Raw genomic sequence first — 26,107 nt, forward strand, 5'->3', positions numbered from 1 at the left:
TTTTTATTAGTAAGTGGCGGTGATCAGCGTTCATCAGGACTGCGACATTATGGTGGACAGATTAGACACTTGACACATTTTTGGGACCATTGACAATTATACAGCGACCAGTGCTATAAAAACACTTCCTAGCTAGTAGAAACTCACAATCTGTCTCTCCTCTTCTCACAGAACAGGGATTTGTGTGTTTACAAATCCCTGTTCTGGCGCTGGTGCCTGCTATTCCGCTTAAAAGCTACCGACATACAGCTACGATGGTTCACCGGATCGTGCCGACCTGCCACAGGATAATGAAGCTCGTCGGCAAGTGGTTAAGCAAAGATGATTCTGTATTTTTTTGTTGTTCAGCCAGCAGGTTGAATGAAAAAAAAAAAACGGAACGAATTCCCCTACCCACACATTCGAGGTGGATGGAGGAAATCATGCACACTGAGCTATTGTGTTATGACAGTGGAGAGATTTCCTTGCCATCAGAATACATGGACTAACACTGCAGGCTACAGCCAGCGGCTCTGATTGAACAGCTGACATTTATACGACAGGCTGGTTGTACAGAAGTCAATCGGCAGATCAATTTGTACAACCACTGACCCCATACATCATTTATGATAATTTGTCTGGTCCCTGCTGAACAGGCTGAACTTCGATAAATGTATATCCGGCTTTAGTGTACCATATTTATTTAAAAAATGGCAATCGTTTATGATATAAACATATAGTGTAGCGCTAAAATGGAAAATGGAGATAATCAATACGTGTAACATTTAAATGTTACACATATTGATTATCACTGTTTTTTTGCGGCTTTCTATTTTAGGGCTACGCTATGTGTTTATATCTGTCTGGAGTTTGACTGTAAGCTGCTTTGTTTGGCACAATTTTTGCACATTAATTTCCCCAATTTCCTTGCACAATTGTTTATGATACACGGTACTTTAGAAAACGAAATGTCATCCATCAAAGTTTACATCTAGTGATTCCTGAAGCTCAAGGCTATTAAATACTCTGTTAGATGTTATCACTTTAATGTATGTATAGCTTGCTATAGATCACACTGCTTTTATAAGAGGTTCTTACTCTGTCAATCTGGTGTTGAGTGTCCCAATCTGGGTAGTGTCAAACCAAGACATTTCTTGATGAAGCACAGCTTTGAAAAACTTTTGTCGTATCCTATGAGACTGTCTTGCAGCTGATATTACAAATGTCCAAATTTCAAAAAAGGTAAGGACGAACATACCACAGCCAATGGCAACATAATAATATGCATATCTGTAAAGAAAAAAAAAATATATATATATATATATAAATATAACAGGAGTTTAGGATACTATATAATCAATAGATGGCTTAGAATTGGTTTAATATTAGTGGAATATTTTATTAAACAACAAAGACTGATGATCACTAAAAGACAGAAGATTGTTACAATAAGTACTGTAGCTTTGCCTGTTAGATATCGCCTGGTGTATTTACTGTAAAATACTGTTTGGCCATAGCAGAGGGGGAAAAAGCTGCAGCAGGTGTGTAGTAGGCCTCCTCTAGGTTCCTGGACTTCAAATCTGCCAGCATTTTTCTTTTTTTAATGCACATCTGAAGATCTATGTCTTTAGGGAAGCATTTTGATGGTTCATAGCTCTGCGCAGGGATGTCCAGAAGAGGAAGGGAAGCCACACACTTAGCTTGCCAGCTTAACCTCCCTGGCGGTATGATTATTTCAGATTTTAGGTGCTGAAAGCGGTACCATTATTTTGCATGGAAATTTGGCGTTTTTTTATTGTAGGCCTGTAATTCTTAGAAATAATTCACTTAAGTCCATCCAAACAAGAGTCTAATAGGCATTCCGGGTATGATAAAATTTGAAATATGAAATCAAATAATATAATATAATATAAATAGAATAAAATAAATAACTATAAATAATTATAACAAATAATAATATAATAATAATAAAAATGATTCAATAATGTAATCAAATCAAAAACACTGAAATATGCAGAATTGTCTCTGTCATTACTTTAGTGTTTGATGATGAATTTCCCCACAAATTACTATCGCTCAATTCTGCAAGTGATTCTAATTTATTATCGCTGTTTTCTAGCTGGTCTATAACCACTTTTGATGTAAAGGGACATTTTTTTGGACAATCTCCAGTTTCCTGGCATAAAGAACAGTATTTATAATATAAAACTGCATGCAGGACACTGGACAGACCACTAGGGACAAAAGGGATGTGTAATTATTTCATACAGTACTGTAATCTGTAATATTACAGTATACTGTATCTATACTGTGTTTTTTATCTTTTGAATTTGGCGCCGAACTTCGTCCCCGTGTGTCACAACGCTCGCAGGGAACGGAGCTCGGCACTGTCACAGATCGAGCGAGACATGGCGGCTCGCTGATCACAGCGGGGAGATATCACTGGATCCAGGGGACAAGGTAAGTAACCTCTACATGGATCCAGCGATGCGATCCCGAGTCTGGCTCGGGAATACCGCTTATGATAATTAAATCTCACCCGGAGCCTGACTCGGGAATACCGCCAGGGAGTCTACACTATCTCATATGTCTGAGACTGTTAAGCTGGCCAAAAATGACTGAACAGATTGAGTGGGGTGGATGGAGGAATCTTCCCCACTGCACTATTGTATTCTGGAAGTGGGGACTCCTCCACTGTCAAAATACACTGATCAGTGCCAATGACCTTTTAACTAAAATCTTTCCATTTTCATTCTATACCTTATTTTAGAACCGGTGACATCACAGGGTTGATGTGCTTCTATACACCAAGCAGACAGGTCATAGCTGGTGGAAGGGCCAGTAAGGTGCTGTACATAGCTTCCTGAAAACATCACAGCACCCTGCTTCAATACTCTGCTCAAGAGCCCTCAACCCTGATACTAAAAGTGACCTGGTTTTAGTGAGGTTTTATGCAAATATTAGATGGGTGGGTGTCAGTCTGGAGGAGGGGGAGTTCCTAGACAGAAAGCATTTGCATGCAATCCACCCTAAGTAACACCCATATGCAATGTAGAGCCTCCATGATTAAAAGAACTGTAATCAAATGAATGAAAGGGGTGGGCCAGGGACAACATTACTAGGGAAGTACTGGGGAAGTACAGGAATACTAGCCAAGTATGGCCAACCTGTTAATGGTTAGGTGGGAGGAGGAGGCCCTAGAAAGACCTAGACCTGAGTTAAATCTCTGGAAAAGGTACATAAACAACATCCTCCTTATATGGGATAGGGAACAGTGCTTACTGGATGAGTTCATGGCTAAGTTAAATGTCAATGATAGGGGTATATTACTCCAACATGAATCACAGTGTCAGACTGAGCCATTATAACGTCTACCTTCTTTAAGGAGACAGACAGGAATGGCTTCATCAGCACTAAGACTTGCCTTCGCCCTGCCTGGCCCTCTAATTTAAGGCTGAGTTTTTTAGAGAAGGGTTATGATCCTATGGAATTAAACCAAGCATTTGAGCGTGCAGCTGGGAGAATTAGGTATGAGTTGTTGGTTCCGAGGGATGTTGTACCCACTGATACCTTCAATTTCACCTTATTTACAACCTATTCTACCTAGCAACACACTATCAAAAAGATTTTACGTAGGCACTGGAATTATGTATTATGTATTAGGTATTGAGGAATGACAGGGTTTTGGGACCTCTTCTCTCAGAGTCACCTGCAGTTGTGTTTAGAGGGGCTCCTCCGCTTAGACTTCAGGTTGCTCCAAATGTAATAGATCCCACAAATAGATTATCTTTTTTTCATATTATGTTTTTTTGTGTTTTTTTTCCCCATGTAGGAAGTGTTCTATTTGTCAGATGAATGCAGAAAGGCATAGGAAGTTGGACTCTTGATTCTAACTCCATTCATGAACACTTTCCAATGAAACCTTTATAACATGTGCTTCTAAAAATGTAGTCTATCTTATACTATGTCCATGTGGGCTGGAATATATAGGTCGTATTATCAGTCAACTCCAGACGAGACTTGTGACCAATGTTAAAAATCGTTCTCCAAAGCACAGTCTCTCTAAGCATTATTCTACTCACCATAATCGGAATCCAAAGTGGACTGTGTTCTTGGGTATAAATACATTTGTTGGGAATTGGAGGGAAAGCCATATGACCAGAGGGGTTTCTGAATTATAAAATCAGTGGATTTATAAGGCTAAAACATATAGCCATTATGGTATGAATATTGAGTGGGATGTAAATGCATTTATTAGCAATGCATAGGATATGTTGATATATGGTCTTTATGATCAGTTTAGATTTAATATCCTGTAGATTTAGAAATATGTAACTGATATTTTATATTATTTTATATAATTTTTATTATGTAAAGGATTGATTAATATAAGATTGTGTGATGTTAAATTTGAACATCAATGCAATTATGTATTATCCCCTTTGACCACAAGATGGTGCTACACCCGAGTGTACCTTTAAGATAAATTTTTATTCATTAGTTGCCAATATGTTTTTAGTTAATGGTATATCCAAGTGTCCGTCAATTAATTTGATACTATTCAGTAATTTATGACGGATTTAACTATTGAATTTATTTTTTAATTTATGCAGTGAAATGCATTTTTTATTCTACTATTGCTGCTTTTCCAAAGCCATGATTGTTTTTATGATTTCCGGTGATTGGAACGCAGCCTATTTACGCTGTTTCCCTATTTTTTCCCGCATATATAAGATATTAGAGTGTCCGTCTAGCTACGCCCCTGATGACGTCACAATAGCGACATGCGCAGGAAGGAGTCAGTGACGTGACACTGGGATACGGCTGCCATCTTGTTGGTGGGGATGACTGAATGTTATGACAAACAAGTGTGTTTTTTTATACGGAGCATGGGAGTTCATCCCCTTTTAACTTTATTAAACGTTATTTGATATACTGCACCACAAGGTCTATCTGTTCATATCCACATGGGGTGGAATAATCTATGGTGGTTATTGCCAGATCCTTTTGAAAGTTGAAACCATGGGTTGTTATATCTGAGTTCTGCCTCGCTGTCCCCGATTTTGATGCATGAAGAGCAAAGGCCGTCTTTTACCATTCAATGCTTATGTGACCTTTGTAATGAGGGTCCATTAAGGAGGGTAAGCGGCTGTGTTATCAGGTGCTGGTGATGGTTTCCTCTCTTTTCACCTTCTGCTAACCACCCTTGATGTGAAGTGTGCTGAACACAGTCTTTGGATTTATTTTGAAAAGGACTTATTACATGAGCACTGCACCCCATCTATACTAGGGAGGGAAGAGCTACATGATGGTGGATGTCCTCTAGGTGGGAAATCAGGCAGGTTCTATTGGAGTTACTGCAGCTATGTGAGAAGTAACACAGTGTGCAGTGAAATCAGAGGAAGCAATTTCAGTAGAGGAGAAGAGCCTGTACAACCACGCAGAAGAGGCTATCGGGATATTAACAGGGGAACAATAGTAAATACTAAATTTAAAGGTGTTTTAGAGGCTCATTATTTTATTATTTATTAGGGGCTCATCATTTCATGTCTATCGTTGCTCTTACACACAGTTTGCACAAATATTAATTCAACTCGTTAAATGTCGTTAACATTTTCTTACGTTGTCATTTTTACTTCTATGGTAACATTGCCTATGAGCGTCTGATTGCATACTCCAGGTGCAGGGGGAGTGGTGCCCGGTGCTGAAATTGAGAGAAGACAGAAAACACAAAATGGTGTATGATTTCACTTTATCTGATTGGTTTCTGATGTACTTTTTTCAGTATGGTGTTAAATGATTTTTTTACCTTTAGAGCTGGTTCACACCAGATGCTATCCAGTGCGTTTTTAAACTGCATAAAAAATGCATGGGCAGTGTTTTCCATTTATTCCAATGGCCCTAGTTCACACCAGTGTAGCCAGTTCTAGTGCAGTCAAAAAAGTAGAAGCTGCTACATTTTTTGGGGGATTTGGAATGCATCTGGAATAAACACATTTAAACGCACCGGAATGCATGTAAATGCACTAAAATGCACTGAATTTTGATTTTTCAAGTGTCAAAATAAAAAAACTGGGAAAAGACACATTGGAATGCAACAAAAACCACATACAAAATGCATGTAAACATGTATGCAAAAACACATGCAGAACACAGAAACTATGGTGTGAACCAGCCCTATGTTACCCCAACATGTCACATTCCTGATGTGTGTCTGTTGTACATGTACTATTATAACATTTCCTGGTGACCCTGCCAGTCCCACTGATTTCCTATTTCAAGCTAACCACGCTGGGATGGATCAGCTTCTATGCCTAGTATGGTCAATTTTCTACCTGAGCTGGGAGAACAACCTGTCTGTCCTCCAATGGTCAGGCTTGTGCTGACATGTTCTCCTGCACAGCCATTCCCTGGGAAGATTGGTGTGTTGCTCTTTCTGCCCCCAACTGATACGCCCCACTGCAGCCTCCACCCCCACCTCTCTAAGCTGCTTATGCAGCTGAGAACAGAGATTATGTGATCACTTAGACCCCTTTCACACTGGGGCAGTTTTCAGGCATTTTAGCGCCAGAAATAGAGCCTGTCAAGGTCCTGAAAACTGCCTCCCATGCCGTCCAAATGTGAAGTGCTATCACACTGGGGCAGTGCGCTTGCAGGACATTAGGAAAAATCCTGCAAGCAGCATCTTTGAAATGTATGGACAGTGCTTCCAAAGAGCCCGAAAAGCGCTTTGGAAGCACTTCAACATGGGCATTTTAACCCCTTCTTTGACCGCTAACGGGGGTTAAAAGCGCCCTGCTAGTTGTTCGAAAAGTGATGCTAAAACAATTGGCACTTTAGCGCCAACGCGACTCCAATGTGAAAGGGGTCTTATATTAAAAAAAAATAATAATTATATATGATTATATATTTCTTAAATCTATTACACAAACATCTTATTTTTCATTTTGGTTTTAAACCAAATGGGTTGTTTTACAAAGTGAGGCTTCACATAATTTAAAAAGGTTAGTTCACAAAAACTGATTTTTTTAATGGGTGGTACTAAATAATATAAAAGGCCCCTTGGGGGATTCTGGGTCACCATCTGACTTTATCTCAGCCATGGAGTCTCATTTCTTGTGATATAATATAATATACAATAAAATAGAATAAAAAAAAAAGGCTAAATGAGAGAACAGGATCTCTTTGTGAAGGTCATGGTGGGTAGGTAGAGCTGGCAGCTCAGGTTTTTATTGTATGCATTTAGGACTCCCAACATTTAGAGATGGGAATGAGGGACATCTACTAAAAAATGTATGTAGGCATAGGCCACACCCCCTTAAAGGAGAATTAACCCCCCAAAAAAGGTTAAATAAATCCACAAGTGCTTTTTTTACTACTACTACTATTCCTTTATATTGGCTTTTTAAAATGTACAAATGCAGCAATTTAAAAATTGGATGAAAGCTTTAGCACTGGGAAACACTTTTGGAAAGATAAAAAGTGCATTTTATATACAACTATTTAGATCAGACTAAAATGAGAGATAAAGGAGGAGGACAGAGGGACATTGCTCCAAATCAGGGACAGTTGGGAGGTATGCTAGTGTTGTACGTTATACATAAAAATGTATTTGAAGTGAAATGAAAACATATATGATGCTTACTTGGGATACCACTCTGAACAAAAGAATCTGTCATATCCCCAAAGACTATGATCATGATGGGAAGTCCAGTGCCTGCGCCAAGTGCACATGCTATTCCAAGGATCATCAGCAGTATATCCCAGTTGTCAGCATAGCCAAGCTGCAAGGAAACATTCATATTTCTAATCAATTAATATAACATTTTCAATTTGTGATCCTTTCATGTGCTATTTATCATTATGAGTTCCTGTAATGTCATATAATCTGAAACATATCATTTACGCATAATGCCTTTTCTCTGTATGCATGTTATTTTAAAGCAGTACTTCATGCAAAACAGCTTAATACAGAGATAAATGCATATAGGAGAACCTTTTTTTACCTACAAAAGATGATTTTTAATTCTGTCCATCCAGATCTGAAATTTACACTTACTGACAGACAGCACAGCCAGGTGCAGTCTATGCAAAATATTTTTTTTTCTTCATTTTGCATAGAATAAGCAGGGTTATAGCCCTGTCAGTGTTTTGTTTTGCATTGGTGTCCCTTATGGGAGATTTCTCTTCACTTCTTGTCCTATAGCCAAAACAGGAAGTAAGAAGAAATCCCTCCGAAGTGAGGGAATCCATGTTTGTCACCAGGGTAACCAGAGCTAGCACCCCTATTGGAATAACCCCCCTCTATTCTTGTTCTGGTGACAACCCTAAAAAAAAAATCCTCAGGGCCCGAGTTAGCACCAGTCTGTATGACTGTAATATACTACACATCTTGTAAGTGCAATTATTTTATTAAAACTTGCTGGTTTTAACTGATGCATGCTATGGGGAGTGCCTTTTTTTATGATCAGATCGGTACATGGAGCCTTTGTCCAATATATGTTGAGAAACGTTGCGACCCTTACATAGCAAAAATAAATAAATAAATAAATAAAAGGACTAGATGGCCACCCCATTCTTCTTTTCTTCCTCATACCTCCACGCACCAGTGAAGAGTAAGCAGTTCTATGTCTCCACCTCTGCCTCAGTGCAGTAGCAGTCTGGGTTTAGTCTCTCCCAGTGTGAAGTCCCAGCGCTCAGGCTGCTAAATACACTTAATAGCCTGGGGGCCCCTTCTATGGGTCTCGATGGGGCCTGCAGTGTTTCCTCTTTAGGAACGAAATCTGCCTTTAAAATTTGTGACTGCAGCGTTTGTGGCATTTGAGGGGCCCAGCTATGCATTCTTTCTCTCTTAGCCCTTGTGCCATACAGGGTAGCCTTTACCTTTGCCCATCTCTCCCTTTATATTTCTCACTTCCTTTGCCTTCCGTTTTCATATTTTCCATTTTCCAAATTATACCTATTGCCATTAATGGAGGGGAAGGTCCAGGAAAGACTCTCTCTCTCTCTGCAGGCTGGCACTATAGTTAAACTCTTGACCATAGCGCCAGCCTGTATTTCCTTCCTGGTCCCTGCACAGAGACACTTCTGTGTGTCTGTATATGTACATTTTTTTTTATTTGAGATATATATATCTCTCTCAAATAAAAAAAATTTTCCAAATAACATGTAAACAGAGTGATCTGTGTAAATCTTCAGTGATGAACAATCAGCCCATGCAAAAGTGACTTAGTGCTGAATAGAACATGCAACAATGCCAAGAATGGCTGCTCACCTCACAGCATTTAATTGCAGAGGGTCAAACACGCATTGCTGACCAAGATACTTATCAGCTGGCAAATCAATAGATTCCTCCTTACAGAATGGACCATTATAGTTCACAAAAGATGACCATACATCCTCCTATTCAGGATCTAACGGCTGGCAAATCCACGGTGTACACTTACTAAGAACAATATGTAGCGATACTCATATATCCCGTGTCTTATAAAGGCCGCTCCCCTTGTTCAAAATATGTTGTAGTAGATTTGGTACAGTCAGTCTCCTACCTTGTAACCAGGCAGAGCAGGAGCAGTAGGAAAGAATAACCTTTTCTTTGGGTTGTTTACCACGAAGTTCAGCATTACTACCATCGACTGCACAATTAAGCCACTTCCTGTACGTCCGTACATTCGCTCCCCATACTGCGCAAACTGACTCACAGACGACTCAAAGACATCCGGTGTTGGTGGAGGTTCTGTTCAGCATTAAGTCACTTGATTGTTCATCACTGAAGATTTACACGGATCACTCTGTTTACATGTTATTTGGACATTTAATTACATTTTTTTTATCTATAGCGCTGCTCTTTTTGGTATTTTTCGATTTTAGGGATTTGATTATTGATACTTGGTGTTCAGCAGCTTTGTTACTCAAAGGGTTTTTATTACGCTGATTTTCTTTGTTTTAATTATATATATATATATATATATATATATATATATATATATATAAAAATGTTTGTATGTATTTGTATGTATGCATGTTTTTTCTTTTTTTTTTAAGAAAGAGATTGGAGGAACCCTGCTTATAACTATCCTTCTCCTCCTTTGTCGCTTCTTTGGCTATCCTCATCTCAGCTGGCCATCCCATTCCTCCACAGATCATCAGTCAGTCATCGCTCATACAAAGACCCTCAACACCTAGAGTGGGGGCCACCATATCAGTACGTTTTCAGGAATGAGTGCCCTCTCATGCGGATTGCTTTGATTTTCTTCAGCCCCATATGCCTACACTCTTAAAGATCAGAGCTAGGGGCCAGGGAAAGGTGGAGGTTCTTCAGAGGAACATAGCCCGGATGCCGCTCCCACTCAGGAGAAAAGGAAAAAAGTTCCAAGGAAGAAGTCTTAGCTCCTCTTCCCCAGAGCCAGCGCCCCATCAAGTGTCCTACAGGGCCTGTGGTGCAGTGCCTATGCCCATGCCTAGGCTAGTAAGTAAAGACTGCCTGGAGGTGTTTGCAGCTAACAAGTAACGCCAGATATTTTTATTATTTAACGGAGGCAAAAATTCTGTTTTGAACTCACTTTAATTACACTGGCTGCACAGCCCCCTGCTAGTTGCTAGTCTAGCCTTTAGTAGAGCAACCTAGCACTTTGGCATGGGTTGCTCAACCACTCAGTTCGGCTAGTGAGGGGGTCAGCCTGCAGTAATAGTAGCTCCTCTTCACCAGAGGGAGACCCAGAGGTGCTTGGATTCAGTTTTTTCCTTTGTGGAACTGTGTATCCAGGCAGCCATGCAGGCCATTACATGAGTAAAAAGACAAAGTCATACTTACCTTCTTAAATCAACAACCCCTTTTCCATTTAAGGAACAGATTTAAACTGAGGAATGGCAAAAGTCCGGAAAGAGTTTTTTCCTTCAATTGTCTATACAAGTTTTTTCCTTGTCAGAGACCGGAAATGGCACGCTGAAAGCCATGCCTACAGTAAGAGCGACTGTCCAACAATGAGGCGGCTGAGATTGGCCTACCATTCGGCAGTGACCCTTACCTGGTGACTAATACTTTAGGTTTCTGGTCCCAGGATATAGAGACCGCTGTTGGGGAGGAAATTCCTAAGGCTTATATCATTCGGGCCCTAGCCAACATAAATCAGAAAACCTTACTGCGTCAATAGTCTCAACAAAGTGCCTTGTCAAGACAATGTTATACTCGTCACAGGGTAAGTCACTCTATGGCACAGGATCTCTGGTAGGAAACTGGAGATAGCCATATCGGAAGCGTCAGGAGAAAAGTCTGATCTACTCCCATAACATCGGAAGCAAAGAGAAAAAAAAAATTTCTTCTGGCAGGTTTCCCTCCTCTAAGGGGAACCTTGGACAAGGCCCATGATGAAAATCCTTAAGTATACCGCAGGTACCCGCTAAGGTCTTTTTGGCGAGTGCACGCCCAGACTCTTGAGGTAAGAGCCAGAGGGCATGCTTCACGGGTTTCTTGAAAGCTTGTTGTTCAGATCCTTGGAGGACAGGCACTCATGGTCACTTCGGTAGATTCCTTACTGTTCCGCCTAGAGATGTGAAGGCCCGGAAAAAAACTGAAAAATTCTGAAAAAATAAAGTTTTTTCCTGAAGGCTGGGGGGCTTACCACATACCAACCTTTGCGCCTCCCACAGTAATCACTAATTTTGCGTATGTCTGACCTTGTTTGCGCACCCCAAGACACAGGGGGCAGATGCTCAAGTCTTTCCTTGGGGCTGCAATCTAGCCTATATGTCCCTCCCCCCAACATCTCTCTTAAGGAGGAATCTTCATGAGCCTGTCAAGGGAGAACACTGTTGTCATAGCCACTACTCCAGATTGGCCTCAAAGGCCTCGATTTTCCCTGGCCATTCACTTCAGGATACAGAAGGCAATTCCCCTCTGCACATACACAGAATGGGGATGCAAGCAAGGGTGCTAAAGGGAGCACTGGTTGCTCCAGAGCTATCTCTACTTTGTTGGGTGGTCTTCTATAACATCTATGCCCAAACCTAGAACAAGTTTACTTTTTATCGGTAGGGCGAGACATTGATCCTGCTGCTCCTCAGGTGACAGCTGTTCTATACTTCCTCTAGGTCAGATTGGACACGAGCCTGAGCCCATCATAATTCAGCTCCCAAGTGTCGGCTATATCGGCAACAAAAAATTTGAATTGGCCAGGAATCCTTCAGTCTACACGACTTTTGAGGGCAGTTGGTAGGATTCGGTCACCAAGAAAAGGAGTCCTTTTCAGCGAGATCTATTGTTGTTGCTGGATCTCATATCAGTTCAACCGTTTGCGCTGACAGAGCAGTGTTCAGTTCGACCATTGCCTACAAGGCAGTATCTATTGCAAGAAATTTAAGCAGAAGGTTGTCTGAGATTCAAGCTCTTGGAGGTTAAAAAAAAATAAAACAAAAAACACATGTTGTTTCTTTCCAGAAGTAGAGTTGGGTCTTGTAGATCATCTTGTATCAAAAGGTGGCAGCAGCCCTCTATTTAACAGATATCTGGGCATTGCCTAACTTTCCAGAACATCACACAGGAAAGTCACACAAACTGATCATTTTCAGAACTTTAAAGAAGTATCTGTCCACAATTGCTCCTTTCAGGGCATCTAATAATCCTTTTGTCATTCCAGCTGGAAATCATCAAGGAAAATAGGTTACTCCCTGGACTTTAGCCGGCTTGGTTGTGCATATAGGACGAGGGGGCGCGAGCCCCCATCAGCAGCGGCATACTCTACCAGAACAGTTGCAGCCACATAGGCAGCACATTCAAGAGCATTTATGGTATCCATCTGAACAAAGGTATCATGGTTGTCCCAGCGTACCTACTCAAACTTTACGGAGTAGACTAGACTATTCAGTCCTCTGTCCCATCTTAATTAGAAGATGGGTTCTACTTGTCAAACCAATCCTGTCAGCTAGTTATGCATCACCAATATGCTGCCATGTTGGCGTCAGGAAAATGGAAAATGCTATCAAATACTTACCGTAATTTTCCTTTCCTGGCACCAAACCCTGGCACCATACGGTACCACCCTGTGTATTTTGGTATGTAGCTCATTACAAAGAATGGGGGAGGTGTGGCTAGCTAGTCCTTTTTTATGCTATTCACTAGTCCTGAGGGAGTGGTCAAGAGGTGGAGCCCTATCACTAGTATGCTGCCATGGTTTGGCGTCAGGAAAGGAAAATTTCAATAAGCATTTGATACAATTTTCTGTTTTTTGACTGCTCTTGATTGAGGGTCATTACAATCTTAAGCCCCCATCTTGCCTTCGCTGTGATGACTTACTGGGATTCAGTAGTTTGCTTCTTCTGGGACACCCTTATGTTCCAGGATTTAAACTAGCATTGGCAACCATTTCCATCATCCTTAGACCCTCCATCCTTTCTAAAAAACAACATTACAATAAACATCACACACAGTACGCACCAGCTCTAAAGTGCCCACCATCCTTTTTTGAACTGGATCATTTTTCTTTCCTTTCTTGGCCCTGGTGACAAACATAAAAATATCTCTCAGTTTAACAGCATTTGCAGAAAATATTTGTATTTGATATTTTTTCATAAATAAGTGCAATGTTAATATCTTACCCAACAGCTTGCACAATTAAAGCCTTCTGCAGTATACAAATTTTTATAATGCAAGTATTAAAACTGTGTATTGTATCAGGACTTGCTTATGTCAAGTTGTGGTTATTTTTTGACATGCTAAAAAGTGTTAAAGATCAAAGATCTGTTTATATAATTTATTATCCATTATTTCTAAGGGTTATAATCCTAATAATAGAGTAGTACATAAGTCACAAATGAGTTTCAACATGACCCCGTTGGCCTACTATATTGTCTCAGTCTGGGTTAATTATCGGTCATTGCATTGCTGCTACCATCAATAATACAGGTTATGGAGGCAAGGAATTTCATAAAAGGATGAATGGAGAATGATGCAGACAAGTTAGTGACAGAAGGATCGGACAATAATTTGAGAGGAGGAGAAGGGTGTCCCCAAGTATATAACCCAGTCATTTACAATTTAGCCCCAAAAGTATGTTTCAAAACATTTAAATCTGCAGCTTTCATTAGAATACCAGGTGAGCCTGCCATGAAAGCCCTTGTTCATCCATGTCCTATTACAGGTGGTTCCTGGGTTACAAACTTCTGACTTATAAATTGAGGGAGACAACAGGAAGAGAGAGGATAGCTACCCCTAGGAATGGAAATTTACTCCTCAAAGAGTTATCATGGGGGAAAAAGGTATCTCCACTGGAGCGTGTATCACCAATCCTCGTTTCCACAACAATCCAAAAGGTTCAAAATTAAATTGTCATATGGACAGAAAGTGAGGTGAAATCTTCTGAACAGGGTCACAGACAGCAAAACAAATGTTAACCATTCCCTATGCTATCCAAAAAACAAAAAAAAAAATTGTCTTGGCTGGTGCTACACTTCAAAAATGTATCTGTTCCGACTTACAAACAAATTCAACTTAAGAACAAATCTACAGATCCCATCTTGTTTGTTACCCAGGGACTGCTTGCATAGGGTGACAACACTTTGTGCCCGGGTCCCATTGTTCTCCTCTGTCACCCTGTCACATAAATGCGTGTGCGTTTGCACGCCCACATTATGGGTAACACAGCCCATTCATCTGAATGGGCTGCTGTACCAATGAGGAATGTGGGGAAAGAAGTACCCAAGCCTTTTTTTAAAAATGCGCCACCATGCAGTTTCACACGCACAAACCACGTGCCTGCCATTAAGAATTAATGACACCGCAGCACATCTGCGGTGAGTAGCTTGTTTTTGTGCGAGTTGGAAATGCAGATCAGCTGTTTACTGTGCACAGAAAGTTGCACTTGCCAAGGGAAATTGCCCCAGTGCTTGTTTCACTTTGCAAAAAATATCCAATAACCTGCAAGGTAAATTATAATCAACAGCATGTGCAACTAAAAAAATAATTGATTGCACATTATTGGATGATGGAAGGCAGCAGAGCCTCACCTCATTCGCTAAGCTTTGTGGCAAATTCCCTTGTAAGGTGAACAGTGTCTTTGACCTTGAGTAAATCAACCCCCTAAAAAATGCTCACTCTACAAGACTCTGGTCCGGCCGCACCTGGAATATGCTGTCGGGGGTTTTGGGCACCAGTCCTCAATCAAGAAGAATGTACTGGAAATGGAGAGACTACAAAGAAAGGCAACAAAGCTAATAAAGGGTCTGGAGGACATTAGTTATGGAGAAAGATTGCTAGCACTTAACATATTCTCTCTGGAGAAGAGACGCTTGAGAGTGGATATGATTCAATTTACAAATACCATACTGATGACCCCACAATGGGGATAAAACTTTTTCACAGAAGGGAGTTTAACAAGACATGTGGCTGTGCAATAAAATTAGAAGAAAAGAGGTTGAACCTTAAACTGCGTAGAGGGTTCTTTACTGTAAGAGCAGCAAGGATGTGGAATTCCCTTCCATGGACGGTGGTCTCAGCCAAGAGCATCAATAGTTTAAAAAACTATTAGATAAGCACTTGAACGACCACAACATACAGGGATATACAATGTAATACTGACATATAATCACACACACAGGTTGGACTTGATGGATTGGTGTCTTCTCAACCTCACCTACTATGTAAAGGAATTTTTCATCAGAACTTAGTGGATTAGGCGAAGCTCTGCTGACTTTCATCATCCAATCATGTGCAAGCATTTTTTTTCCTTGCACATGATTGGGTATTCTTTGCAAAGTGAAACTTTACCACAATTACTAAGCTTTGGGGCAAATTCTTTTGCAAAGTGGACAGCCTATTTGCTATTAGTCAGTATGCAGGTATGGTCACCATCAGGAAACCCACCCTGGAAAATTGTATGCAGCCATCTCTGGAATGCTTGCATATAGACAGGGGAAGGCTTTTTAGATGATGATTAGTAGTGCCCCAGGATGCAAGAAAATATTTAATAAAAGGTGAAACAAACTATTTTAGTTGTTGGTGATTGTTTATAATACACAGTACTTTAGCAAACCAAATGTCACCCGGTTACGATTTCCATTTACGATAATGTTTATTTGGCCTTTATAAAAGTTAGGATTAATGCTGGATAAATGAAAACACATTTTCAGATTTTAACAAGGCCCTTGTTTTGTCACTATTCACTCCTGGGTTAGTATGACAGTAATACTTGTCATTTTCAATTAAAATCTCAATTATTGTACATTCTTTATGGCACAACACTACAAAATGTGAATTGTAAAATCAGGTAAAGGGAATAACCTGTCTGCTGTAGTGAATATTTTTTCAAATATAAATTGTTAGTCCAACTAAGCAACTTGATGGAACTATGACATTGTATAATGAGGAGCTTCAGATTTATGTAAGGCTGGGCTTGTATAAGAAGTGTTTTCGCATTTTAATATTAATAAATCCATGTAAACTGTTTATTTGTGTTCAATGATTTTACTTGCAGTCACATGATATTACCATTTAATTATATATATTGCTTGCAAACTCTGTATCTGAACTCAGCCGATATCCCAACACAGACATTATTTTACATCTGTTAATAAAATGAAGACCCAAGGCTAAAATGGAAATATTGTTAAAAACATGATTGCACATTACCCTTATGTACTTTATTGCAGCTGTGTATAACGCTGTTATATTCTCGGTTATACCAAGTGGAATATTAAGCAGGACTGATCACCAGCCAGTAGGTGCAATTATATTTGCCTCTACTGCAATTAACTTTTTGAAAAATAATAAAAAAAAAAAAAACTTGAGACAGCTGTATTTACAGACTAATATGCAGAAAAACAGTATCATAGAAATGTGTTTGCAATTACTTTGTTACTTTGCATACAGGAGTGGCCTGGTAATGGGATTTGGATGTCAGAAGCTAAAAAAAAAAAAAAAAAAAAAAAAAAATCTTAAAAACAAATTCAAATTGGAGACATTTAATTGTGGGAACTTCAACAAGTAAAGTCTTTGTACAAAATGTTTTAGTGATTATAGCAGTTTATCAAAAGCACAGATGCATTCTCTACACAGGCAACTGGATCTTACTGTTGCATCAGTAGGTAACCAAGCAGCTTGTGGGTGCTTAGAAAACCCCATTATGATCGAAATATGGAGGAAATAAAAAGTAAGGGGGTCATTTTGCTTGTGAAGGGTAGAATATCAATGCAGAAACACCTGACAATGTGCCATGAGCTGGTCATACACTAGTAGAATTTTGTTCAAAATTTTGTTTCAAGAATGTTTTTGTTCAATTTTCGTTAATGAGGTCAAACTGACATTCATTTTTTAACACAGTGATGAAAAATTTTGAAGGAACATGTTGAAAAATCCATCTTGAATGAATTTCTAAAAGTGAATGTGGTAACTGTTCAGTAAGGTCTATTAGTTTCCAGTTTCCAAATCAAATGTTCAACGCAAACACAATTTCAAAGTATTTATGAAGAACATGCAACAAGTCATCAAATGTACAGAGAATTTTACATGAATTAGAACATGCATCTACTAGTGTATGGCCAACACTTTGTCTCATCCAATAACTTTTTTACATGAGATTTTTAAGGGTATTATTCTACAGGTAGTGATCGCAGCAGTTGGCAAAGTATTTTTACAATGCAATTCACTGTCCTTTTATTTCTTTTAAACGTTAAACTTTAATGGAATGACACATAGTGGCATTCCATTCATTTCCATGTATGGCAGCTCAACTGCCACGCACAAAAATCTGGGTGGCACAGAGACCTGCGAGCAGTGTGGAAAAATGCAGCCATAATGGATTGTTCCACACCGCTCTGCCTCACAGCAAACAAAGGTGAAGTAGTGTGAAGGAGGCACAAAGAAAGCCATTGTGCCCCTGGGGAGAGTTGCATTTTGCTTATGCAGAAAAATGCAACTCTCCAATGAACATGTAGAGGTTGGCTAATTTAAAAAAAAGAAAGTGTAGCTAAAGCGCAAACTTTTTTCCTTTTGGATGTGAACCCCTATCATTGTTTTCCTCTCCGTTTGAGAGATTAACTTTTTTTGTCCTGGTAATCATGGTCTTTGAGACTGAAAGTGGAGAAATTCAAAATTTTGCAATAGAAGGGAAACGCTTCTAACGATGACATCTCTTCTGGTTAATACCTTTGGAGGGATTGCCTTTCATGTCATGTAGGGGGTCGATTTACTAAAACTGGAGAGTGCAGAATCTGGTGAAGCTCTGCATATTGGCCAATCCGCTTGTAACTTCAGCTTGTCCAATTAAGCTTTGACAAAAAAAAATAAAAAATTGGAAGCGGATTTCTATGCAGAACTGTTTGCGCTCCTCAGTTTTATTAAATCAACCCTGTAGTGTCCACATGGCAGGAAATTAAGCAGAATCTCCCCAGTGTGACAACTTGACAGTGTTTTTTTTTTTTTTTTTAACTTTCCCTTATTCCTTTAAAAATAAAAAATAAAAAGTAAGGCCTTGGCTTTAGATGTATTGTGAGGGTTATAAGATGTATCCAAACAGAGGCAGTGTGAAGGTTTCAGAGAACATAAGGAATCCTTTGAAAATAAAAAGAATTTTGCAGTAAAGTGATTTTAGATATCACAGAAAAAAAAACAGTTAAGGTTCCTTTAAATTCAATTTCCCTGGATAGAAATTGATGTTTGTTACTTGATTTTTTTAGTTTATTTAATCTTTACAAATAATATTCGATTAGAGCAGGAAAAATATAAGCCAGAGAAAAGAACATTAATCTACTAAAAGTTAATACCAGAGGAGTACAACAATACATTTGTCTCCATCTCTAAAAATAGGTAGCAGGGCAGAAAAAAAAAGAACCGTTAAACCACCTACAGAGTAACTCAAATGAAAATTGTACCCTACACTGGGTTAAGCAACACTGGTGACAAACAGCTGAAAAGCTGTCATTTACGCGAGCATGTTGAGCAAAAGAAAAAGCCATTTCTGCTTAGAACTCAGAGTGAAAATAACTAAGGGAACGAGTAACACATACAAGAGTGGCAAAGGGACTTGAAACATATAGTATTGTACTGATAGAACTGTATAACGCTATTATGAACAGTCCCAATGTGTCACAATTTCCTTCCCTGTATTTGATGTCTTTCTAAAGTATCAGCCCGTTTTTTTAAATAAAACACCATTGATCCCCATAGTAATGTCCCTCTGCTGAATCTCCTCTGCCTCAATAGCATGTCACTTCTAAAGATTAATTACTATTAAAGAATAATTACTGATCTGTGGGTGTTTACCAAGGCCAGAAAAAAACTATAAATAATGAAATATATATGTTTTTGTTGGCTAGCAGTATTCTTGGGAAGCAATTTCTTAAACGACTAATACATGAGATTCTGAGCCTACCCACTACCATCAGCAGAAGATATTTAAATAATTGTCTAATGTTATGGTATCTACAGGCAGTATATAGCGGCTGTTCCTGCATCAATAGCAAACCGGGATAAGGATGGATCCCAGTGCATAGATTAGATAGACAGAGGGGGGGCCCTGTCACAGTAAGAATTACGAAAAATATGACACAGGATTGACATTTAGGGTTCGGGTTTTGGATTTCTCCAGATTCTGTAGTTCTGGATGGGAACAGTCAATCCTGTGTCCAGATTTTGCTAAACACCTGCAACCTGGCTGACTACACAGGTATGCAGGGTCAATGTATATTCAGGTCTGGGAATGGCTCAGAGCTCCCAGTTTGGAGACCGCTATCAGTGTGGGTGGCGGAAGCTCTCACCCAGGGACAGGGGGCCCCAGCCAGAAGCCAAGAGACAGCAGGTCTTAGTACCAGGAGTCATGAGAACCCCAGTCCATAGGACAGAGGTGGGCCATGCAGCAGGGCGCTGCATCTAAAATGCTACAGAGCCAAGTGTTCCAGGAGAACGGGACCACACAGACAAGGGGACTGGTAAGGGGAGCAGCAGTGCTACCAACAAGCGAGGCAGGTGGCTCTGTATTTTCATTTGTGCACATCGTGTGGAAACCCCTGTGTGGGCAACTGATGTACATGTTAACTTTCTATTTATTGCGTTTATTGAATAAAAGTGGGCTTCCAGAAGCTATTTCTCATTGCCAATCAGGCAGGGCATGAAGGAAGTGATCACTGCCCATTACGTGGTTAATATAAATCAGAATGATGAAAGGATCCTTAAAAATTCCTGTCAGCTATTACATGCCCTAGATGTGAGCAGTGTCCAAGTCTATATGAGGGGTCCCAACACCCATCCCAAACATATTTATTATACGGTAAATAAGCCCCAAAATTCACACATGGTATGTCTGTCCCTGCCCTGCATGCACAAACCAGCCACTGGTTCACATTTACAAATATAATTTTTGGCCTTTAAAGAAGGGGGACCACTCAAGCACCAGATTATCCCAGTGAAAAAAACAATCCTGAATGGTTATTTTGTCTAATGATACTTATTGGTTATCAACTTGGAGATGGCCTTCAGATGTACAGTAAGGGTGTTGCCTGGTGTGATTCGCTCAAGATAATTTTCTTATGTCTTTAGGCACCTTAGAGTGATTGAGTAAGCAGGGATTACCCAAATTCCTATGCGACTGCCATGCTTGCCTTTTAAATATTTGTAGGTTCCAAAAGGCAGTTGCATAGGTAAAGTGGAAAGCCCTCTTCAATATAATGAAGTTTAAATATAAAAAAATTGGAACCTCCCCCACTTCAAATTACTACAAACTTACATGGAAGAGATACAGTATAAGCACATCATGTTGTCCAACCTTAGTCAAAATGCATCTATAATTGTTAATTAGGCGGCTGTTCCTTTGAAATAAAACTATCCCTTGATTTGATGTCAATATCAAAAGATTTATTGAGCAAGGCAAAAAAAAGGTAAGAAATTATTATCAGTTCACACCATACTGTCTACCAGACTTGAAAATAAATTTTCTTTTTAGAGCAGTTGTCAACAGAGGTTGACCCCACTTAAATCACCATCGGGGATGGAAAAAAAATTGTTACAGGAAGAAGTGTCTTACTTGTCTGTCTCCTTTATTATCCCATTACTTTCTGGCTTTTCATCTTGTTGAAAGGTAGGGTTGTCATAAACATGATCGGGAAAGCCATCTGGAAAAAGGAAATGTCAAAAAAGATACCAGTCAGGGGCTATTAAAAAAGATTCCATCAATCAACCTGTCTGAAACTAAGGAAAAAAATAAACATATTAGAACGCTATTATTTATGTTACTAAATATAATACTACCTCTAGAAAAGCAATGAATGGATAATTAGTAAATAAAAAAAATTGGTATTGGAACAGTCAGATAATATACTGAATAATAAGATACCATTAAGTTACAAAAGATGGTAAAAAAGGGGAAATATTCATTAAATTAACATTTTTAGACTCTAATGTGATATCACACATTTGTCCTATAGATTGGAAATAAGCCCTATACAGCTTTTGGATTATACTTCACTCGTAATTAACCACTTCAGCCCTGGAAGGATTAACCCCCTTCCTGACCAGAGCACGTTTTGTGATACGGCACTGCGTCACTTTAACTGACAATTGCACGGTCCTACGACGTTGCACCCAAACAAAATTGACGTCCTTTTTTGACACAAATAGAGCTTTCTTTTGGTGGTATTTCATCACCTCTGCAGTTTTTATTTTTTGCTCTATAAACAAAAAAAAGCGACAAAAAGAAATATTTGAAAAAAAAAAGCAATATTTTTTACTGGCCGATATGTATTCTTCATCTAACTTAACTATAGGGGGGGACATGACAGATCACTGCTCCCGATGACAGGAAGCAGTAGATCCCTGTCATGTTGCTAGGCAGAACAGGGAAAGGCCTTGTTTACATCTCCCCGTTCTACCAGTCTGTGACACGATCACGGGCCCCTGGCAGGCATAGAGTCTGAGTCTACGCTCATGGAATACGCGCGGCATGTGCCCACTATGACACGATTTAAAGGGGATGTACCTGTATGCCCATTTGCCCAGCCGTGGCATTGTGCCAAACATATCGTCGTTCGCTGGTCAGCAAGGGACTAAATCCCAAGAATATACTTTTGTTTTACACAAAGGCTGAAAAGATAATTGGAACTTTCCCTGTACATGTCTGAATGCTTGAAGCTTACTTCACTTCACATTTTAGTAAAATAGCACATACCGTATTTATTGGCACCCTTATTTATATAACAAACCCTAATTTTAAAGAGGGAAGTTTAAAAGGAAAAAATGTTTTCACAGCCTCCTTTACAGTACACAGTTCCCCTCTCCTGGGTATTCCAGCATTCTCTACAGTTACGAAAAAAAATCACTGCCAGCCCCTTCTACACTGCTCCTCCTGTGTCACTCCTATTGTAAGACAAAGCTTCAAAATACCTCAATAGCTCAGTTTTTTTTCAACTGACCTGGTCACATGACTGCTCTCTCTGATGTTACATAGATGGTCATGTGACTGCTCTCCTCTATTGAGATATTTACAATCTTTGTTTTATAATGACCCTGACACAGGAGGAGCGGTGTAGGAGAAGGGGCTGGAAAATTATTTTTTTTATCAACTTTAGACTATGCAGGCAGCGCTGTCCCATAGCCAGGAGAGGCTGGGCGGCTGGCCTGACAACCCCCAATGGGTGACTCTGGGGGCAAATTGTCCGATCCCTGCCCCCTGTTGGTAAAACATAGTATAACACGCAGGCACTGTTTGACCTCTGTTTTCAGGGGGGGAAAAAGTGTGTGTTATACACCGATAAATATGGTAGTTAAAAGGTTTTGCTTGATTATAATACAAATAACTATAATTATAATGCACTGGATTCATGATGGCAGTATATATCAGATACAAACCTTGAAAATGAACTCCAGCCAAACAGTTACATACATTGATATAATACACACACTCTCCCAATGTAAGCTCTGTTGTACAGGAAATTTGCAAGAAGCTGATACCAGGTCAAATGTAGGTACTGTATTTATCAGCGTATAACATGCACCCTTTTCCCTTTAAAATCAGGAGAAAATCGTGGGTGCGTGTTATACGCCAACCCCCACCGATCTCCCGCTGATTGTGATGAGAGGAGCTGAGCCAAGATACACAAAGCAGAGTGTACTTCAGCTAGACTCGGCTCCTCTCGCTGTCCCGCCCCTGACTGTGAGCAGAGCCGAGTCTAGCTGCAGTACACTTGGCTTTGTGTATGTCGGCGGCGATCGCTCCTTACCTACAATCGGCGCCAATTTTAAATGACACAAGGCTGCAAGGACACTGGGAAGGCTGCAATGACACTGGGAAGGCTGCAATGACACTGGGAAGGCTGCAATGACACAAGGCTGCATAGGGACACTGGGAAGGCTGCATACGGACACTGGGAAGGCTGCATACGGACACCGGGAAGGCAGCATAGGGACACCTGGAAGGCAGCATAGGGACACCTGGAAGGCAGCATAGGGACACTGGGAAGGCAGCATAGGGACACTGGGAAGGCAGCATAGGGACACTGGGAAGGCTGCAATGATGGACAAGGCTGCAGATGGACACTGATAAGGCTGCATTGATGGGCATTTAAATGTAAGTTTTTTTCCTTAAACTTCCCTTCTAAACTTGGGGTGAGTGTTATAAGATGATAAATACGGTACTTACATTGCTTGGAATTAAAAAATACATGTTTACTTAAAGTGATATTAACCGCTTCCTGCCCGCCCTATAGCCGAATGCCGGCCTTAGGGCGGGCGGCTTCCCGTGCCTGGCCGTCCCTGGACGGCCTGGTGTTTACTTCCGCAATGCGCGCCGCTGCGGGCGCGCATCGCGGAAGTTCTGTGTTTGCCGTGTCCCCCGGGGGCAGGCAAACACAGATCGCTGTAAACGGCCAATCACAGCGGCCGTTTACAGCGTGATCGGCGTGTCCAATGGGAGATGATCTCATATGTAAACATATGAGATCATCTCTCAGCGCCGCTCTCCCTCCTCACACAGACAGCGTGTGAGAGGGGAGAGAAGAACGGCTGCAGCAGCCGTCAGTGTAAAAAAGAAAAAAAAAAAAAAAAAAGTAAAAAAAAAGTTTAATAAAAAGTGCCATCCTCCCCCAGAGCCATCCTCCCCCAGTGCCACCCCCCCCCCCAGTGCCATGCCCCCCCCCCCAGTGCCATCCTGCCCCAGTGCCATCCTGCCCCAGTGCCATCCGCCCCAGTGCCATCCTGCCCCAGTGCCATCCGCCCCAGTGCCATCCGCCCCAGTGCCATCCACCCCAGTGCAATCCACCCCACCCCAGTGCCACCTGCCCGCAGTGCTATCTGTCCCCAGTGCCACCTGTTGTCAGTGCCATTTGTCCCCAGTGCCATCTGTCATCAGTGCCACGTATAAGTGGCATCTGTCATCAGTGCCATGTGTTATTAGTGCCACATAGTGCCATCTGTCATCAGTGCCACGTATTAGTGCCATCTGTCATCAGTGCCACGTATCAGTGCCATTTGTCATCAGTGCCACCTGTCAGTGTCACGTGCCATCTGTTGTCAGTGTCACGTGTCATCAATGCCACTTATCAGTGCCATCTGTCATCAGTGTCACGTGTCATTGGTGCCACGTATTAGTGCCATCTGTCACCGGTGGCACGTATTAGTGCCACGTATTAGTGCCACATGTCATCAGTGCCACGTATTAGTGCCACGTGTCATCAGTGCCACATATTAGTGCCACGTGTCATCAGTGCCACGTATTAGTGCCACGTGTCATCAGTGCCACGTATTAGTGCCACGTGTCATCAGTGCCACATATTAGTGTCATCTGTCATCAGTGCCACGTGTCATCAGTGCCACGTATAAGTGTCATCATTGCCACGTATCAGTGCCATCTGTCATCAGTGTCACGTGTCATTGTCCTGGTATTTCAAAAGTGTAATAAGTAGTCAACAAGTTAGATGTGTAATTTATGCTCCTAGAACACGTGATGGCGCTCCCTGCATGTTGGGCCTCTCTATGTGGCCAGGCTGCGAAAAAGTCCCACACATGTGGTATTGTAATACTCAGGAGGAGTAGCAGAATTTTTTGGGGGGTGTCATTTGTGGTATACACATGCCACGTGAGAGAAATAACCTATTACAATGACAATTTTGTGGAGAAAAATAAAGAAAATGAAAAATCTTCATTTTGCAAAGAATTGTGGGAAAAAAATGACAACATCAAAAAGCTCACCATGCCTCTTACTAAATACCTTGGAATGTCTACTTTCCAAAAAGGGGTCATTTGGGGGGTATTTGTACTTTCCTGACTTGTTCGGGTCACAAGAAGCGAGATAGGCCACCAGTACATCAGATGTGATCAATTTTGTGCGATTCGCACCACAGCTTGTAGACTCTCTAACTTTCACAAAGACCAAATAATATCCACTAATTTGGGTTATTTTTACCAAAGATATGTAGCAGTATAAATTGTGGCCAAAATTTATGAAGAAAAATTAATAATTTGCATAATTCTGTCACAGAAACAAAGAAATATGCGTTTTTTTTCAAAATTTTCGGTCTTTTTTCATTTATAGCGCAAAAAATAAAAACCCCAGAGGTGATCAAATACCACCAAAAGAAAGCTCTATTTGTGGGAAAAAAAGGACACAAAATTCATTTGGGTACAGTGTTGCATGACTGAGTAATTGTCATTCAAAGTGTGAGAGCACCGAAAGCTGAAAATTGGTCTGGGCAGGAAGGGTGTTTAAGTGCCCAGTAAGCAAGTGGTTAAACACAAAAGCACACAATTATTATATTGCAGCTTACTAATTCTTGGATGAAATGACTGCATTTGTTTTCTTTTGCGGGCTCTTATTTTCACCTTGTGACCTGGCCAGTAAGTCTGTTTATCAAAAGAACAAGCTCTCTTGCAAATGTATGAGTTACAGGGATGAGACAAACCATTTAACACTGACAGGGGTGCTTGCAATGATCATTACATATATAATATTACATATTCTTTATGTAAAACGTTTATCCTAAAAGGAAATGGTTTGCCGTAGCTGCTTTAATGTTAGCTGGAGTTTGGCTTTAATGTGTTTTAGTATTTAAATCCGCTAGTACATCTAATAGACTGACAATGTGCCTGTCCAAATATGCCCCCTGTTGTCATTCATGGGGGTGTGTTACTGGACAGATCACAAAGTGAAAACAG

General features: G+C 40.5%; 1 protein-coding gene across 3 annotated transcripts in view; it reads right to left on the bottom strand.

Moving 5' to 3' along the window:
- Positions 1–26,107, bottom strand: part of LOC143930194 (ATP-dependent translocase ABCB1-like) — a 103,957-nt gene that overhangs the window by 66,722 nt on the left and 11,128 nt on the right. For 2 of the 3 annotated variants that reach the window (XM_077454246.1, XM_077454247.1), the window contains exons 3-7: positions 20,988–21,075; positions 13,412–13,472; positions 7,625–7,763; positions 5,602–5,683; positions 1,078–1,269 (exon numbers count right to left, since the gene is read on the bottom strand). In XM_077454246.1, coding sequence (XP_077310372.1) covers positions 1,078–1,269; positions 5,602–5,683; positions 7,625–7,763; positions 13,412–13,472; positions 20,988–21,075 — 562 coding nt within the window. Of the gene's footprint in view, positions 1–1,077; positions 1,270–5,601; positions 5,684–7,624; positions 7,764–13,411; positions 13,473–16,821; positions 16,848–20,987; positions 21,076–26,107 lie in introns of those variants that run through there. The other variant, XM_077454248.1, reaches the window with a different exon arrangement.

The sequence above is a fragment of the Lithobates pipiens genome, unplaced genomic scaffold, assembly GCF_037356315.1.
Source record: "Lithobates pipiens isolate NorthernLeopardFrog02 unplaced genomic scaffold, aLitPip1_a1.2 Scaffold_25, whole genome shotgun sequence".
NCBI classification, from domain to species: Eukaryota; Metazoa; Chordata; class Amphibia; order Anura; family Ranidae; genus Lithobates; species Lithobates pipiens.